The sequence below is a fragment of the Bos mutus genome, chromosome 13 (assembly GCF_027580195.1).
Source record: "Bos mutus isolate GX-2022 chromosome 13, NWIPB_WYAK_1.1, whole genome shotgun sequence".
NCBI lineage: Eukaryota > Metazoa > Chordata > Mammalia > Artiodactyla > Bovidae > Bos > Bos mutus.
The window spans coordinates 24638504-24657736 of record NC_091629.1 but is presented as its reverse complement, the minus strand read 5'-3'; the positions used below and the strand labels follow the sequence as shown (position 1 = coordinate 24657736).

At 42.9% G+C, this 19233-nt stretch overlaps 1 protein-coding gene across 4 annotated transcripts in view; it reads right to left on the bottom strand.

Moving 5' to 3' along the window:
- CFAP61 (cilia and flagella associated protein 61) overlaps positions 1 to 19233 on the bottom strand; it is a 248003-nt gene that overhangs the window by 103684 nt on the left and 125086 nt on the right. For all 4 annotated transcript variants that reach the window (XM_070381160.1, XM_070381162.1, XM_070381163.1 and 1 more), the window contains one exon: positions 4015 to 4142. In XM_070381160.1, the coding sequence (XP_070237261.1) occupies positions 4015 to 4142 (128 nt within the window). The remainder of the gene's footprint in view (positions 1 to 4014; positions 4143 to 19233) is intronic.

Sequence of the window (19233 nt, the reverse complement as noted above, 5' to 3'; positions counted from 1 at the left end):
CACCTATCAATCATGAAAACTACAGTTTTAATATAGCTCATGTCCATCACCTGAATGTCTTGGGCACGATGAAAAACACAGCAAAGAGTCTTAAAAATTCCCTTTTCCCTCCACTTTACTGCCCTCTATTCCACAGATGAGTGGGGGTTTTCTACTCTATGCCCCCCACCTCAAGAAAGCTCCCTGGCATGCCTGCTGTCCTCCCCCTGCCCAGCCCCTGGTCCCCACCATGGGGGCACATGTCCCGGCAAGGTGGGTGATGGGGAAGGAGGCCAGGATGTGCCCTCCAGGTGGGGCCTGGGGGTCTGAACACGTTCCCTCCTCTGCCCCTTGCAGAGTTGCTTGGGCACAGTGCCCTCAGAAGACAGATGCCCAAGACCTGGGTGTGGGGGATGGGGGACCAGTTAGCTGAGCCTCCCCTCCACCCTGAGTCACCCTCCCCTTTCCCCTTTGTATCAGCCAGGCAGGGCTGGCTCAGGAGGGTTGACAGAGACCGTAGAAAGTCTAAGGCCACTCAACTCAGCACCAGAGGATTCACCAGAACCAGGAGGACATGGACACACGTGGCAGGTGGTGTGTGTCTCTAGAAATGCCTGCCAGTCATGTCACCGGGCACTGGAAGGCCCAGGAGGCCTTGCCCTCATAAGGACAAGAAGAAGTCACCGAGCAATCCACTAGCCTGATGACCAGACAGGAAGGGTGTCCTCTGAGCAGGCGTGCCTGTGGGTGGGTAGCAGCTGAGGACCAGACAATGTTGTACTAAAATCCAAAACCCCAAACATCCCCTCAACACTCCCTCCCCACGTGGAGCTCACACCCGGGTATCTGTGTTAGTTGGTGAAAGTGAAAGTTGCTCAGCTGTGTCTGACTCTTTGTGATCTTCTTTGCGATTCTCCAGGACAGAATACTGGAGTGGGTAGCCTTTCCCTTCTCCAGGGGATCTTCCCAACCCAGGGATAGAACCCAGGTTTCCCGCATTGCAGGCGGATTCTTTACCAGCTGAGCCACCAGAGAAGCGCAAGAATACTGAAGTGGGTAGCCTATCCCTTCTCCAGTGGAGCTTCCCGACCCAGGAATCGAACTGGGGTCTCCTAGTTGCAGGCAAGCTATGAGGGAAGCCCCCTGATGTGTTAGTTGGTGACTGTGGACAAATCACATCAACATCCTAGTAGCATCATGGCGCTTGGGGAAAGAAGAACATGACAAGGCCAAGAACTTCTGCAAGGGCTGCTTTTGGTGTCTGAAGAGGAGACCCAAGGTGCTTTGCAGTTTTTCTGCATGTAAACAATGAAAGAACAAAGAGTTGTGTTTGCTTTGTCACCAGATGACAGGGTGACCAGATTTTCTGGAAAAAGAGGTTGTTGTACTGGGCCTCAGATGGATTTTCTGGAAACTACAGGGCCCCACCTGGGTTTAATAACACAGAGCAGGAGCACAGGAAGGCGACTCCTAAATCTTGCCTCCAAAATGTGGATTTAATCCTCACTGGAGGTCAGTGCTTGGTGAAAACTGTGTTTCTTCCATTTCATTCCAACTCGAATCATTTATAAAATCCATTTCAAATGGCAGTTAAACTGTTAAGTAAAATCTACAGCAGGTTACTATGGTGATTGCTGATTTGAAATAATTAGAGAACATAATGAGAGAACTATTTCCTCTCTTCGGGATTAGATATCCGTAAACTGATACTGGTCTATTTTTAGTGGACGTAATCTGTGCAACGATGACAGAGAACCACGAGTGCTTTAAAATGCTTTAAAAAGGTCTGTCTGATTGAGGAATTTAATCAACCAAGCACTTATATCAAAATTTATACCTGTCTTTATTAAATCTAAGTTGATTCCATAAAAAGAAAATTATATGTGTATATATCAATGTAATCATTTTAAACAAGACATAATGACTGGATATATAGCTAAATTAAAATTTAAGATCTGTTTATGATAACTTCTTCTCTACTATAATTTCACAACTCCACCCAGATCATTCATCATTCAAAAATGGCTGCACACAACTGCTGTTCAGAATCTTAGGTGAGGCGTCCTGTAAGAACAGGGAAGACTTCAGACTACAGAATGGCACAGGCAGTGAAAAGGAAGTTTCCTGAGTGCATCTCATGATTCCTTTCTTGCAATGCAAGAAGATTGCAGTAAACTGACCACAGTATTTAAAGCCTGTGAACTTTGTTCTAATTTCAATAAAGACAGGAGACCTATGGGACTTCCCTGGCTGTCCAGCAGCTAAGACTCCGTGCTCCCAATGCAGGGGGCCCAGGTTCAACCCCTGCTCAGAGAACTAGATCCTGCATGCTGCATCTTACAGTTGGCATGAATGTTGCAACGAAGGTGGAAGATTCTGCGTGCCGCGACCAAGACTCAGCACTACCAAATATATATATTTATTATTATTTTTTTTTAATTAGGACTTTGCTGGTGGTACAGTGGATCTGAATCTGCCTGCCAACGCAGATGACATGGGGTCAATCCCTGGTCCAGGAAGATTCCACGTGCCTCAGAGCAACTAAACCCGCATGCCACAACTACTGAGCCGGCACCCAGAGCCTGTGCTCTTCAGAAGAGAAGCCAGCACACCACAGCAAAGAGTAGCCCCCGCTCGCCACAACTAGAGAAAGCCCATGCCCAGCAATGGTGACCCAGCACAACCAAAAATTAATTAATTAAAAAAAATTAAAGACAGGTGACTTAAATCTGGTTAACTAAGGGTGTGTTCTGAATAACTGAACAAACTGGCTAGGAAGTGAAAAAATCTTCCATTAAATGTGAGGTCAGATGAGTAAACTAATCACCTGGGGTTAGCTCATCCCCCTGTCCACCAGGAACAAATACCTTCTAGGGTTCCTTTCCTCTGTCCCTTTCCTTGTTTAGCCCTCACCACTCAGTTGTGGGGATATCTTTCCCCCTTTGCCCAATCCCCTCTTAGCACCTACAGTTTTGAACGGTAGCCAAAGTTTTCTCATGTGATCCTGAGCAAAAGATTTTGGGAAAGAAATATTCTCTAACTTAGGAGTCTGCATTTCCTCCAAACCAGGGTCTTTGAAAACACGTGGAGACTTTTTATAAAAGTAACCTGGATCTGAGAGAAGTCAGGCACACATTGGCAGTTCCGTGCCGGTGGTGGAGATACCAGGCCACAAACACAAGTTCTTGGACAATAACCTGGGGCTCTTCCTGTTAAAGAGGAACTGAAATTTGGTGAGCAAATAGAAAGCTAGTGGGGGGGAGCTGAGAAGACTCAGGAATCACCTATCAGGACAATGGGCAGAAATTATGCATTGCTTCAAGGATAATAGAAAACAGCTCAAACAGATGCATGAACCTCAATTGTCCTGGGGGAATTGAGGTATTGAGGACAGGTACTCTGTCCCCTGGCACCCAAAATGCAGGGGTCGAAAGAAACATCCTGGCCTGCCTGCCACCTCTGAAGCCTGTTCTTGATGCATAAAGTCAAAACTGGTCCATCCCCACACCTGCTTGATCACATAGAACATCTGTTAAAATACAAGTTCCCAGGGCCCCCCATGGGAACTTTCTCCTTCCATATGTCTACAAGGTCTGGGAATCTACATCTCCAACAAATGCTCTAGGTGATTCTTATAATTCAGCCAAAAAGCGAGCACTAGTACAGAACCGGGCTGAAAAACACCTTGAAAGGGTCAGAGTGACATATACTAGTCACTGCGGGCCACATGGTCCCTGTCACGGCTACTCAAAGCTGCCACTGTAGTGACAAAAGAGAGACGAAGCATAAATAGGTGAGCATTACTGTGTTCCTGTAAAGCTTTATTTTCAAAAGCAGGTGGATCTGCTTTGACCTGAGAGGCTAGAGCTTGCCAAACTCTGATCTAGAATATTCCTCTGATTCATTCTTTTTATTAATCTACATAGGCAAGGTATGTGAGGTGTTGAAAAAAAATCTTTTCAAGGGACTCTCTCAGGTGTGGGAAGAGAAAGGCCCCTTTAAAAACAAACTAATAAATAAAGTAAAACAACTTACCAAAACACCAACGTTTCTAGGAAGGAAATTCCAACGTTGGATGCGCCAACGACAACAATCTTGGCATTGACAGTTATTTTAGGTTCCAATGATAGTTTTCTGTTTGTATGGTTCAAGGCATAACTCAACTGGAAAAAAGCACAAAGAGGAAATGGACTTGAGGAAAACATAGCTGAGTCTGCATTCCCAAATTGGCAATTGCTTAACCAGAATATTACCAGCACAGCAAACTGAAAAATGCCCCTGCACAGCCCTGAGGAGTTTTACAGGAAGGAATGTCAAATAAATGAATGTAAGAATATGGGAATATATGTAATACCTAGGCTGGTGCACATCAAAATGCTTAATCTAGATCACTTTTTGTCTTATTATTAACAGATGTTTTATATTGAACTGAGGCCATCTATGACTAGATATGATAAGGTGAATAATCCCACAGGAAGACAGGCAAGCTGCACCCTGAGAAATTGTAGTTTCATCAAAGACCTAAATCTTCCCTTCTGTCTAGGGTTTTCTTGAAACTGTGAATGACTGGATTACAGTAGCCGGGTTTTTGATGAAAAGTATTCAGTTCAGTTCAGTTCATCTCAGTCGCTCAGTCGTGTCTGACTCTTTGCAATCCCATGAATCGCAGCATGCCAGGCCTCCCTGTCCATCACCAACTCCCAGAGTTCACTTCGACTCACATCCATCGAGTCGGTGATGCCATCCAGCCATCTCATCCTCTGTCGTCCCCTTCTCCTCCTGCCCCCAATCCCTCCCAGCATCACAGTCTTTTCCAATGAGTCAACTCTTCGCATGAGGTGGCCAAAGTACTGGAGTTTCAGCTTTAGCATCATTCCTTCCAAAGAACACCCAGGACCGATCTCCTTTAGAATGGACTGGTTGGATCTCCTTGCTGTCCAAGGGACTCTCAAGAGTCTTCTCCAACACCACACTTCAAAAGCATCAATTCTTCAGCGCTCAGCTTTCTTCACAGTCCAACTCTCACATCCATACATGACCACAGGAAAAACCATAGCCTTGACTAGATGGACATTTGTTGGCAAAGTAATGTCTCTGCTTTTCAATATGCTATCTAGGTTGGGCATAACTTTTCTTCCAAGGAATAAGCATCTTTTAATTTCATGGCTGCAGTCACATCTGCAGTGATTTTGGAGCCCCCAAAAATAAAGTCTGACACTGTTTTCACTGTTTCCCCATCTATTTCCCATGAAGTAATGGGACCAGATGCCATGATCTTCGTTTTCAGAATGTTGAGCTTTAAGCCAACTTTTTCACTCTCCTCTTTCACTTTCATCAAGAGGCTTTTTAGTTCCTCTTCACTTTCTGCCATAAGGGTGGAGTCATCTGCATATCTGAGGTTATTGATATTTCTCCCGGCAATCTCGATACCAGCTTGTGCTTCTTCCAGCCCAGTGTTTCTCATGATGTACTCTGCATATAAGGTAAATAAGCAGGGTGACAATATACAGCCTTGACATACTCCTTTTCCTATTTGGAACCAGTCTGTTGTTCCATGTCCAGTTCTAACTGTTGCTTCCTGACCTGCATATAGGTTTCTCAAGAGGTCAGGTGGTCTGCTACTCCCATCTCTTTCAGAATTTTCCACAGTTTATTGTGATCCACACAGTCAAAGGCTTTGGCATAGTCAATAAAGCAGAAATAGATGTTTTTCTGGAACTCTCTTGCTTTTTCCATGATCCAGCTGATGTTGACAATTTGATCTCTGGTTCCTCTGCCTTTTCTAAAACCAGCTTGAACATCTGGAAGTTCACGGTCCACGTACTGCTGAAGCCTGGCTTGGAGAATTTTGAGCATTCCTTTACTAGTGTGTGAGATGAGTACAGTTGTGCAGTAGTTTGAGCATTCTTTGGCATTGCCTTTCTTTGGGATTGGGATGAAAACTGCCCTTTTCCAGTCCTGTGGCCACTGCTGAGTTTTTCAGATTTGCTGGCATATTGAGCGCAGCACTTTCACAGCATCATCTTTCAGGATTTGAAATAGCTCAACTGGAATTCCATCACCTCCACTAGCTTTGTTCGTAGTGATGCTTCCTAAGGCCCACTTGACTTCACATTCCAGGATGTCTGGCTCTAGGTGAGTGGTCATACTATTGTGATTATCTGGGTCATGAAGATCTTTTTTGTACAGTTGTTCTGTGTATTCTTGCCACCTCTTCTTAATATCTTCTGCTTCTGTTAGGTCCATACCATTTCTGTCATTTATCGAGCCCATCTTTGCATGAAATGTTCCTTTGGTATCTCTAATTTTCTTGAAGAGATCTCTAGTCTTTCCCATTCTGTTGTTTTCCTCTATTTCTTTGCATTGGTCACTGAGGAAGGCTTTCTTATCTCTTCTTGCTATTCTTTAGAACTCTGCATTCAGGTGCTTATAGCTTTCCTTTTCTCCTTTGCTTTTCTCTTCTCTTCTTTTCACAGCTATTTGTAAGGCCTCCTCAGACAGCCATTTTGCTTTTTTGCATTTCTTTTCCATGGGGATGGTCTTGATCCCTCTCCTGTACAATGTCACGAACCTCATTCCATAGTTCATCAGCCACTCTATCTATCAGATATAGGCCCTTAAATCTATTTCTCACTTCCACTGTATAATCATAAGGGATTTGATTTAGGTCATACTTGAATGGTCTAGTGGTTTTCCCTACTTTTTTCAATTTAAGTCTGAATTTGGCAATAAGGAATTCATGATCTGAGCCACAGTCAGCTCCTGGTCTTGTTTTTCTTGACTGTATAGAGCTTCTCCATCTTCGGCTGCAAAGAATATAATCAATCTGATTTCAGTGTTGACCATCTTGTGATGTCCATGTGTACAGTCTTCTCTTGTGTTGTTGGAAGAGGGTGTTTGCTATGACCAGTGCATTTTCTTGGCAAAATCTATTAGTATTTGCCCTGCTTCATTCTGTATTCCCAGGCCAAATTTGTCTGTTACTCCAGGTGTTTCTTGACTTCCTACTTTGGCATTCCAGTCCCCTATAATGAAAAGGACATCTTTTTGGGGTATTAGTTCTAAAAGGTCTTGTAGGCCTTCATAGAACCATTCAACTTCAGCTTCTTCAGCGTTACTGGTTGGGGCATAGACTTGGATTCTGTGATATTGAATGGTTTGCCTTGGAAACGAACAAAGATCATTCTCTCATTTTTGAGATTGCATCCAAGTACTGCATTTCAGAGTCTTTTGTTGACCATGATGGCTATCCATTTCTTCTAAGGGATTCCTGCCTGCAGTAGTAGATATAATGGTCATCTGAGTTAAATTCACCCATTCCAGTCCATTTTAGTTTGCTGATTCCTAGAATGTTGACGTTCACTCTTGCCATCTCCTGTTTGACCACTTCCAATTTGCCTTGATTCATGGACCTGACATTCCAGGTTCCTACGCAATATTGCTCTTTATAGCATCGGATCTTGCTTCTATCACCAGTCAGATCCACAACTTCGTATTGTTTTTGCTTTGGCTCTATCCCTTCATTCTTTCTGGAGTTATTTCTCCACTGATCTCCAGTAGCATATTGGGCACCTACTAACCTGGGGAGTTCCTTTTCAGTATCCTACCATTTTGCCTTTTCATACTGTTCGTGGGGTTCTCAAGGTAAGAATACTGAAGTGGTTTGCCATTCCCTTCTCCAGTGGACCACATTCTGTCAGCCCTGTCCCCCATGACCTGCCTGTCTTAGGTGGCGCCACAGGCATGGCTTAGTTTCATTGAGTAAGACAAGGCTGTGGTCCTAGTGTGATTAGATTGACTCGTTTTCTGTGATTATAATTTCAGTGTATCTGGCCTCTGATGCCCTTTTGAAAAGGGGGGCAGTTTATGAAAGTTAATGAAAAAGTATTAACTCTATTCAATTCTGCATCCCTCATAGCATCTGGAGCACAGTAGGTGTTCAGTGATATTTACAGAATGACAAACGTGTTGAATAACTAAAGCATATTGGATAATAAGGCTTGTTCAGTCTTTCAAATAACTGAGGGTCAGGGAGGACTCTTAGAAACACAGAGAGTCACAGATGATTGTTTTAATGCCCATGTTTGAAAAAATGACCTGGATTGATTTGTTTGGTTCACTTTCCTGCAGAAGCTTCAGTGGGAGCATGAAATGTACAAGGGAAGGTTTTACTAGAAAGAAGTGACGGGATACTCTTGAAAGAATGTCAGACTAGAAAAATCAGAAGACCTTGCTTCCCGTTTTTAATTCATAAATTCAACAAACATTTTAATCTGATGCTTCCTGTGTGTCCAGACAATAACAGGGTTTGCAGCTGACTTCTCATCAGAAGCAATGGAGGCCAAGAGTCGGTGGAGTGATGTCCACAACAAAGCATGTCTCTTGTTCAAGTTCTTATTACATTAGCATTAACTCATCCTCTAGGTTAGAGACCTTCAAATCTAGTAGACCAAACCAGTTTTTAATTTTCCCCAAATCCTGAGACATCACGAGTTGGAAGTTTAACAGTGAAGCCCTATGGAAAGCTAAGCTCCCACTTACTTTTTAGTGCCTAAGGCAGCATGGGGGCGTGGGTTGCATGCTTTGCAATTCACCCAGGAACATATGTGATCTAGAGGATAAATCCTCTCTCTCCAGCTCAAGCTAGCCCAGCAATACGAGGTAGGAAAATGTCTTGAGAAAAATAAAGTATTAATAGAAATCCAAAACAATGTTCCAAGATTTTAGACTCTCCCCATAATTAACATTGATGGTGTCTCCCAGCATCTATTTCACTCTCTCCCACATCTAATGAGGCAAACCATGGATTATGGGAAAAGACAATCCACTCCCATCTGGTTGATACAAACCAGGTTGTATAATCCCACACTCCTTGCTCAATAATGACCCAGAATAGACATGTGACCTCTGCTGGCATAATCAGAGTGAAGCTCAGGACTTCTGTGTGATGATTTAAGAAGAAAAGCCTCTTGCCTTCCAGATGGCTTGGGGTATGTAAAGCCTGAAACAGTACAGTCATCATGTCACCAAAAGGGAAATGATTCTGGGATGAAGCTCCAAGTGAATAACAAAGAAATAGAACAAGAATTCCTTTCAAATCCTACCTGAACCCCATGCTATCTTTGGGCTCTTCAGTTACAGGAGCAGTAAGTATTAGTCAGCTATTGCCAAACAGTGTTACATAAAAAACTGCCCCAAAATGCAGTGGTTTAAAACACCACCATCTATTTTGACTCAGGTAACTCTGAGTCATCAGGAAGAAGGTTGATGTCAGTGGGATTCATCAGGGTTTGGCTTCACTCTGCAGTTTTCAGTTTGGCCTCACATGGCTCTCCTTTTTTAATTTATCTATTATTGAGGTAGAGTTAATGTAAAATATAAGTTTCAGGCGTACAACTGAGTGAATCATGATTTTTAAAGGTTACACTCCATTTATAGTTATTATAAAATATTGGCTATATTCCCTGTGCTGTACAATATATTCTCATAGCTTATTTTACTTTTTTTTTTTTTACTAAAATTCTTATTTCATATTGGAGTATAGCCAATTAATAATGTTTTGATAATTTCAGGTGGACAGCAAAGAGACTCAGCCACACATATATATGTGTCCATTCTCCTACCTATCTTATCTTTTTTGGTGACAGAGAGCTGGGTCTGTCCTTCTCATGGCAACACGAAAGTGCAAGAAGGGTGAGTGAAAATAAGAAATATCTTTGCAACCCCATGGACTGTAGCCCATCAGGCTCCTCTGTCCATGGAATTTATCAGGCAAGAATACTGGAGTGGGTTGCCATTTCCTCCTCCAGGGCATCTTCTCAACCCAAGGACTGAACCCGCATTTCCTGTTTCTTCTGCATTGCAGGCAGATTCTTCACCTGCTGAACCATCAAGGATGCCCACTTATTTCTCAATAAGGTATTAAAAAAATGTGCATGGCCAAAGCAAGCCACAAGGCTGAGCCCAACACCCAAGAGATGGGGAAGCAGACTCCCCTGGAGTGGGAAGAATGTCAAACTCACACACAAGGGTGCAGCCCAGGGAAGGAGGAAGTGCTAGGGAGAAAGATGCAACCAGTCCTGTTTCCTTGACAGTTAGGCCAGTTTGTTTCTTTTACACGCAACTAAAAACCTCCTAACGGAGAAGGCAATGGCACCCCACTCCAGTACTCTTGCCTGGAAAATCCCATGGACAGAGGAGCCTGGTGGGCTGCAGTCCATGGGGTTGCTAGGAGTCGGACACGACTGAGCAACTTCACTTTCACTTTTCACTTTCATGCATTGGAGAAGGAAATGGCAACCCATTCCAGTGTTCTTGCCTGGAGAATCCCAGGGACAGGAGAGCCTGGTGGTCTGCCGTCTCTGGGGTCGCACAGAGTTGGACACGACTGAAGTGACTTTGCAGCAACAGCAGCAAAAACCTCCTAAACTAGATAGACTTTCTGAATGACAATAATGAATATACCATTTAGGTGAAAGAGTATCTAGTTAACCCTGGTACATCTGGCTGCCAAAGTAGACTGTGTTCTGATTAACTTGCAGGACAAGCCTTGGCAGCAGCAGAGTCTGGTAGTTAGAGGGAAGAAAACAGAAAGCATAGCCCGTGGTATGATGGCATCTAATCGAAGATCCAATTAACAGACTTAAGATGCAAGCATCTTCACAGAGGTCAGAACCCAAGATTCCTTCCATAGGAGGTGTGTTCAGACATTCCCCTCTGCTGTCAGGAAGTGTACGCGGACACTGCAACACGGGCAGTCATGAAATTCCCTGGTAAAGAATGATACCTCATTTATGAAACAGCTCCTGAATCAAAGATACAAAGGCGTCTAGGGAACAGAGCAGAATGGCTTTTGTTTCCCTCACAATAGCTTTAACACCAACAGCTGCCAGGCCTCAGAAATCACCTTTCTAACTGCTGAATACACACAGTGGCCTCGGGTGTCAGCAGTTAGCATCAGTACCCACAAGGGTGGGTGTCTCGGGAGAGCAATCAGGCCTCACAATGGTTCTCGGGAAACCCAATTTTGTGCCCAGGCTTTAATTAAAAACATATTCATCATTGGGTATGAAGAAGTAACCTGAAGAAGCCACATTTTCCTTTTGTTAGGATAGGCGATTTTTAAATACCTTGAAAAATAAAACATTCTTTCCAGCCTGGAAATGTCTTTCAGTGACAACTGCAAATGAAGACAGCTTTCAAAGGGTTTGTTTTGCCTGTAAGCTGGAAGCTCGAGGCATTTTTGGAAGAAAGCACAATGTGTCCTTCCTTTATGTTCCTTCAAACTACAGATTTTCACAGCGAAGAAAAACAGGTATGTAAGACCCTCTGAGCCAAGCCAGGTTTTCCTTTTCTTGGTCTGAACATCTACTAAAGATGTGCTGTGCCCTGGAGATCCTGCTTTAGATGCTTGTTTCTGTTTTTTATTTCCTTAATAGCAAAGTAAAAACACAAGCTCTATCTATTGACTCATACCTTATAGACAGAAATTAAATGTATTTTGGAATAGTAAGGTATCAAAGATGAAACAGAGGAGTGTCTATAGGCCGTCCCACTATGTACTGTACCAGTCATAATATGGGTGAGAGGTCAGATTCTTACCTCCATGTTCTTTTGAGACATTTATGATTCTATTTTCCTAATGGCATTAAATGAGCATTTTTAGACAAAGGGATGATTTTAAATAGAGAGATGAATAGGTGCCCCAGCAAGATGGGCTTCCCTGATAGCTCGGTGGGTAAAGAATCCGCCTGCAATGCAGGAGACGCGGGTTCGATTCCTGGGTCAGGAAGATCTGCTGGAGAAGGGATAGGCTACCCACTCCAGTATTCTTGGGCTTCCCTTGTGACTCAGGTGGTAAAGAATCCACCTGCAATGTGGGAGGACCTGGGTTCAACCCCTGCATTGGGAAGATCCCCTGGAGAAGGGGAAAGGTTACCTACTCCAGTATTCTGGCCTGGAGAATTCCATGGACTATACAATCCATGGGGTCACAAAGACTTGGGCACGACTGAGCGAGTTTCACTTTCAGCAAGAAAGAATAAACCATACAGCATGTATAAGTTGAACTTTTAAGGCTAAAAGACAAGTCCCTTAAAATAGATTAGGACTCTCGTAATGAGTTTAAAACACAAGCCTTAAGTTCCATCCCTGAGAAGGGAGAAGAAAGAATGGATAATATGGGAAATTCTCTCGGTTTGGAAATTCTAGAGCTGGGGTGAGGTGGGGAGGGGAGAGAGTATGAAGGTTTCTGAGAGAAGTGATGATAAAGGTCATGTGGCGGGCTGTTGAGATGAGAAAATAGGGAATAGAAATGAGCATGTGCTTAAATTTTAAGCTATTTATCTGCAATCGCCTACAAACTTCTGAATCAGAACACCTTGTACAAGTGAGAGCGTGACTCATAGAGGGCTTTTGTCCTTCTATTAATTCATCTGGTTGGTCTGCTGCCCTAGATTATTTGCTTCCTGGAGTCAGAAGCTACATCTTTGTTTTCTGAGGCCTTGTTCAGTTTTAGTTTAGCTTTTGTTTTATCTGAACAATTCCTGCCACACATATTTGGACATTTGATCAATGATGAAAGGACGGATAGGCTGATTTTTCATGAGCCCTTCTTAAAGGGTGTTGATATAATTTCCACTGATTCAAAATATTTCCTTTGGTGTTTTCCAGCTGCTTAAATGGCCAAACCAATGATTTAGATATAATTAGAGCTTTGCTGTTGTTTAGTCACTAAATCGTGTCTGATTCTTTTGTGACCCCATGGACAGTATGTAGCCTGCCAGGCTTCTCTGTCCATGGGATTTCCCAGGCAAGAACACTGGAGTGCGCTGCCATTTCCTTCTCCAGGGAATCTTCTGGACCCAGAGGTTGAATTCACATCTCCTGCACTGGCAGGCAGATTCTTTACCAGTGAGCCACCAGGGATGCCCCATAATAAGAGCTACTCAGGATAAAATTTGTCTGTTTAGTAAAAACGATACTGATATACAAGCTCAAGTGCGTTTATGCCATGATTCACATACATTTGTCAAGAGATCTTAAAGACATGGTTTTGAATTGTATGCATATGCATTAATTGTTCTGTGTGTTCAAAAAAACTAGTCAAAATATAACTTAGTCTGTTATATACAGACCTGAGTTCTGTGTTTTCATAACTGGTTAAGTTTCTCTTTTGCACTTAGAATGAGTTAGAATCACAACAAAATCATGACTGAAACTCAATTTCAATAACAGATCCAAAATCAGAAGTTAATAAAATTATAAACAGGCCATTAAACTAGAAAGCAGTGACAATAAATACAAATGGTCCTATAAAATAAACCCAATTCTTACTAAAATGCGACATGACAACATCTATGGTGAATTTTTTCCGATGACACCATTTCGTTTGGGGGTGACGTTCAAACTCCAGGATCACTGGACTAGGCATCATTAGCCTGGAGGCAAGGTTTGCGCTTGTTTTCTTAACTCTGCTACTGGTTGAAATTCTGAGCCTCTTTTCCTTAAATATCAGTTTCCTCAGGTGTAAAATGGAAGTAAATTACACAAGCCTCTGCCTTCCTCAGCAGGCAAACATGGAAACTATTCATTAAAAAAATCGACAAATACTTGGAGCTTTTCAGGCAAAGATGTTACACAAGGTAAAATTGCATATCCTCTCTCCCATCTGCAATATGAAAGGCAAATCTTCGAAAACACATTTTAAAAGGGCGAAACAAGGAGCTCCATTTTCAGCTCCACACCCATGTGTATCTATTTTTTCTTACAGAAAGCGTCCAAAGACTTCAAAGGGAGCTCTGTCCAGGCAAGAAAATGGAAGATGGAGAGATTCAAAGCCATTAGAAATAGAGTTTCTGAAATTCTTAATAAGCCTATTTTTGCCTTACAAATGTAATTTTTTTCCTCCTTACACTTTTCCATTCTCTCTCTTCTTTTTGAGAACGCCCCCCAACTTTCCCCCAATTTGATCAAGACGAATAATGACAGGTTGACAGTACTATAAATATCGGTGTCTGTTTCAGAGTTCAAAGTTCACAAACTGGCCTCTTGGGGGCAAAGTATTGCAACATTTACCAAATAAACAAACAGTAAGGAGATTCAATGAATGAATGAACAAGATTCAATAAGTGGGACATCTCTTCCACAGATTAACAATGTGATTTTGAAAAGTCATTAAAAGGCTCAGAAGCAAGGTAGGAACACCATCACCTGTCCCAGCACAGCCTGAGGGGGCTGTCAGGACAACGCCATGGTTTTCAGCCTTGTTTTCTGAAGGATTCCCTAACCTTCCTTTCTCTTAGAAAATGGGCACCTCTACCACTTCCTGCAGCTCCAGCACTTAGGGAGAACGCACACTGTTATGTCTCTGGCATGTGCTGAGAGGGATGACTCTGGGACCCCTTCTGACTTGCTTTCCTAACACGGGGATGAGTGTACTCAGAACCGTGCAAAGTGGGGCAAGGGGTGAGCTGGGGTTCCTACAGGATCCCCACTGTTGCCCCAGGTACACGGTAAACTTAGCAAAGTGAATGAGGCCCTAATTTGGCCTTTCAAAATTATTCGTAACTCTACCCATGATCCCAATATCCATTGGAAGGACTAATGCTGAAGCTGAAACTCCAATACTTTGGCCACCTGATGCGAAGAACTGACTCATTAGAAAAGACCCTGATGCTGGGAAAGATTGAAGGCGGGAGGAGAAGGGGATGACAGAGGATGAGATGGTTGGATGGCATCACTGACTCAATGAACATGAGTTTGAGTAAACTCTGGGAGTTGGTGATAGACAGGGAAGCCTGGCATGCTGGTCCAAGGGGTTGCAAAGAGTTAGACACGACTGAACAACTGAACTGAACTGAACTACCCATGAAGAATTCTTATTTCTTTAAAGAACAATCATGCCTTTAACTCCTTTACATTCTTCACATTATCCCAGGCAAACAGTGGGAGCTTGAGCCCTAGCTAAAGAAGAGGGTTCCTGGACTTCCCTGGTGGTCCAGAGGTTAAGAATTCTGCCAATGCAGGGGACACCATTTGATCCCTGGCCCAGAAAGATCCCACATGATTCAGGGCAACTAAACCCACGCACCACAACTACTGAGCCCACCTGCCCTACAGCCCGCGCTCTACAACAAGAGAAGCCCTGCAATAATAAGCCCACAGACCACACTTAGCCCTCACTCGCCTCAACTCGGGAAAATCCAAGCACAGACAGCATGGAAGACTCAGTAAGGGATAAACAAATAAATTTTGTAAAAATTAGTAAAAAAAAAATTTTTTTTTTTAAAGAAGAGGGTTTCTGTTTCAGTTAGGGTTGGACTTGGCTGCATACAACAGAAAATGCAGCTTAAACACAAAACAGTACCTTTAATAGGATAGAAGATAATTTCTCTCTTTATGAAGAAGAAATCTGGAAACACATAGTCCAAGGCTATTGAGGCAGAGTCAGACTTCTACCTGCCTAATTCCCCATCCTAGTGCATGGCTTCTATCCTCAAGGATGGCCCAGGATGGCTGCCAGAGATCCAGACAGCATGTCCTCATTCCAGGAAGCAGGAAGGAGAAGGGAGGGAAAAAGGGCCTTCCTTCCAGTAAGCCACAGCCTTTAACCAACCTTTTCAGACACCTTTTCAGCAGTTCCAACTACTACTTCTATCCCAGTGGCCAAAACTAAGTCATATGGTCATGCCTAATGCAGGGGCTCTAAGAAACACATTCTCTTTGTTGGGGCATTGCTGCCTGTAACAAAATTGAGATCTTATTACTAAGGCAAAGCGGGAAAGGATAGTGGGGCTGACTTGTAGTCTTTGCTGTAATTCTTTGCCACCGTGTGTGCTCACTCAGTCGTGTCCCACTCTTTGCGGCTCCATGAACTATAGTCTGCCAGGTTCCTCTGTCCATGGGATTCTCTAGGCAAGAATACTGGACTGGGTTGCCATTTCCTACTCCAGGGGATCTTCCCAACCCAGGGATCAAACCCACATCTCTTGTGTGTCTGCACTGGCAAGCAGCTTCTTTACCATTAGCGCCACCTGGGAAGCCTGGCTATAATTTAGTAAGCTTCTATTCAATGGGTGAGTTTCTTTAACTTGCATTTTTAAAATACTTTATCCATATTACACCTGGAATATTTAAAATATTCCATCTCTCCTACAGTCATACCCTCCACCTGTTCATTATCACTATTTGCAAACGTTTTAAAAATTCAAATTATTGCCACCCCATGACATTCACTGGCAACCATTCTTACACATTTATATCTGGGGGGTGGGGAAAGTGTTTTGGAAGTTGAGTGACTTTAATGGATTTCACCAGTTCTAGGGTGCACATTTTTTCCACATTAGCATCCCTGAAAACAGCATCATGGTCAAGGTCATCTTAGCCGTTGAGGTCAGCCAGGTAGCTGCAGTGACACAGTGTGCAGTGCTGGGCACAGGTGACTTGATCAAGGCTATTCACTGTCGTCATTTCCAGAGAGTCATATGCATTATGTGACAACATGGGATGAGTTTAACTGCTGCTGACAACACCTTCAAAAAGATTACAGCATGATTTGGCATCGAAATGAACACTTATTATGTTCCCATGAAGGCCTGGAAACCACACAGCAGGGTGCAAATTTGATATTAGTGAAGCAAATATTAGTCATTGGAGAGAATGGCTATAATTCCATATTTTCTTGCAATGCAACAATCGAGTGCTTTATGGGAGCAAATCAGGGATGATAGATGCCTACAAGTAGACAACACTGTGTCATATTTTCTTACTGAGACACATGCAAAAGTTTTTTTCTTTTCGCATCCCACAGCAAACAATGCAATTGAAGGGAACATAAATTGGCTCTCCTCTCTGAATAGATGAAAGAAATTTCAAAGCAATAAGACTTGTATGATCGATTTGTATGCTGTTCAGGGCTCTCATTAAGACACTGTGTCATAGTTTGGCCATGTTTTTTTCTTAATAGTACATAAAGTAAGAGTTTATCTTATAATAATGACATCTCATGTATATGCTAAGTTGTTTCAGTCATGTCCGACTCTTTGCGACCCTATGGACTGTAGCCCACCAGGATCCTCTTGTCAGTGGGATTCTCCAGGCAAGAATACTGGAGTGGGCTGCCGTGTCCTTCTCCAGGGGATCTTTATGACCCAGGAATCAAACCCGTGTACCTTATGTCACCTGCATTGGCAGGCAGGTTCTTTACCACTAGCACCATGTGGGAGGCCCATAATAATGGCATCTTAGATTTGATAAAGGTGACTAAATTGACTTGTTTTTAATTAAATAACATCTTGAACCAGTAGCTCATATTATAACCACTGAAAATATGGTTGCTTTGATGCAATACTCCAACAGAGGCAAAGGGAGACCCACATTTGGCTTTTCAGAGACCCAGAGACTCACTGATTCCCCAACTTGAGGATGGTAGCACGGGTGCCAGGATAACCTCCTGTGGCTCCACATCCCTCCCTTCCCATCTGAAGAGGTGCCGAGTGTTTAGAAATGTCTTCTGCACTCCTCATCACACCCAGCAACTCCTGTCTGTTAAGGTTCAGCCACTTGACACTAGAGTTATCATCATACAATGTCAGCCAGAAACTGGAGAAATGACATCTCTGGGGTGAACAGACAGCAAAAGGTAGGCCAAAAGCAAATCCATGTCAGAGAAATGGTTTGTAGAATCAATGACCTGACCTGTATTGCTCTAAAAGCACAAATCACTATTATATCCATGTCTCTTGAAAAAAACTCATTGACTTAATGTCTTAGCTGCCTAACCACTCTCCACCTCTAGAGCCACATGAGAGACTCATTTGTAATGGAATAAAATGAAGGCTTGGCCTCAAAGGTTTTGAAAATACTCAAATTCAAAAGCAATGAAAGGCATTGTTCCTGTCAAAGAATGCCCTTCTGAAAATTATGACATTTTACTACAAGTATCCAAGGATAAAAATGGTCCTCTCCATTTTTGAATGGGCTCCCCATGTGGTGCTAGTGGTAAAGAACCCACTTGCCAATGCAGGACATATAAGAGACACAGGTTTGATCGCTGTGTTAGGAAGATTTCCCTGGAGGAGGCCATGGCAACTCACTCTAGTATTCTTGCCTGGAAAACTCCATGGACATAGGAGCCTGGTGGGCTACAACCCATATGGTTGCAAAGAGTTGGACATGACTGAAGTGATTCAGCATGTATGCATACATATACTGAATACAAATGAATATATGTATGTTTATAACATAGAATTTGAATGTCTTAATAATTAGGTGAGGAATCAGAGAAATATATGAGTGATAAGTTTATTCTCTTGGGGTTCTCAATGCAAGAATACTGAAGAGGTTTGCCATTCCCTGGAGATCAGTGGAAAAATAACTCCAGAAAGAATGAAGGGATGGAGCCAAAGCAAAAACAATACCCAGCTGTGGATGTGACTGGTGATAGAAGCAAGGTCCGATGCTGTAAGGAGCAATATTGCCTAGGAACCTGGAATGTTAGGTCCATGAATCAAGGCAAATTGGAAGTGGTCAAACAGGAGATGGCAAGAGTGAATGTCGACATTCTAGGAATCAGAGAACTAAAATGGACTGGAATAGGTGAATTTAACTCAGATGACTATTATATCTACTACTGCAGGCAGGAATCCCTTAGAAGAAATGGAGTAGCCATCATGGTCAACAAAAGAGTCCGAAATGCAGTACTTGGATGCAATCTCAAAAACGACAGAATGATCTCTGTTCGTTTCCAAGGCAAACCATTCACTATCATAGTAATCCAAGTCTATGCCCCAACCAGTAATGCTGAAGAAGCTGAAGTTGAACAGTTTTATGAAGACCTACAAGACCTTTTAGAACTAATACCCCAAAAAGATGTCCTTTTCATTATAGGGGACTGGAATGCCAAAGTAGGAAGTCAAGAAACACCTGGAGTAACAGGCAAATTTGGCCTGGGAATACAGAATGAAGCAGGGCAAAGACTAATAGAGTTTTGCCAAGAGAACGCACTGGTCATAGCAAACACCCTCTTCCAACAACACAAGAGAAGACTGTACACATGGACATCACCAGATGGTCAACACTGAAATCAGATTGATTATATTCTTTGCAGCCAAAGATGGAGAAGCTCTATACAGTCAGCAAAAACAAGACTGGGAGCTGACTGTGGCTCAGATCATGAACTCCTTATTGCCAAATTCAGACTTAAATTGAAGAAAGTAGGGAAGACCACTAGACCATTCAGGTATGACTTAAATC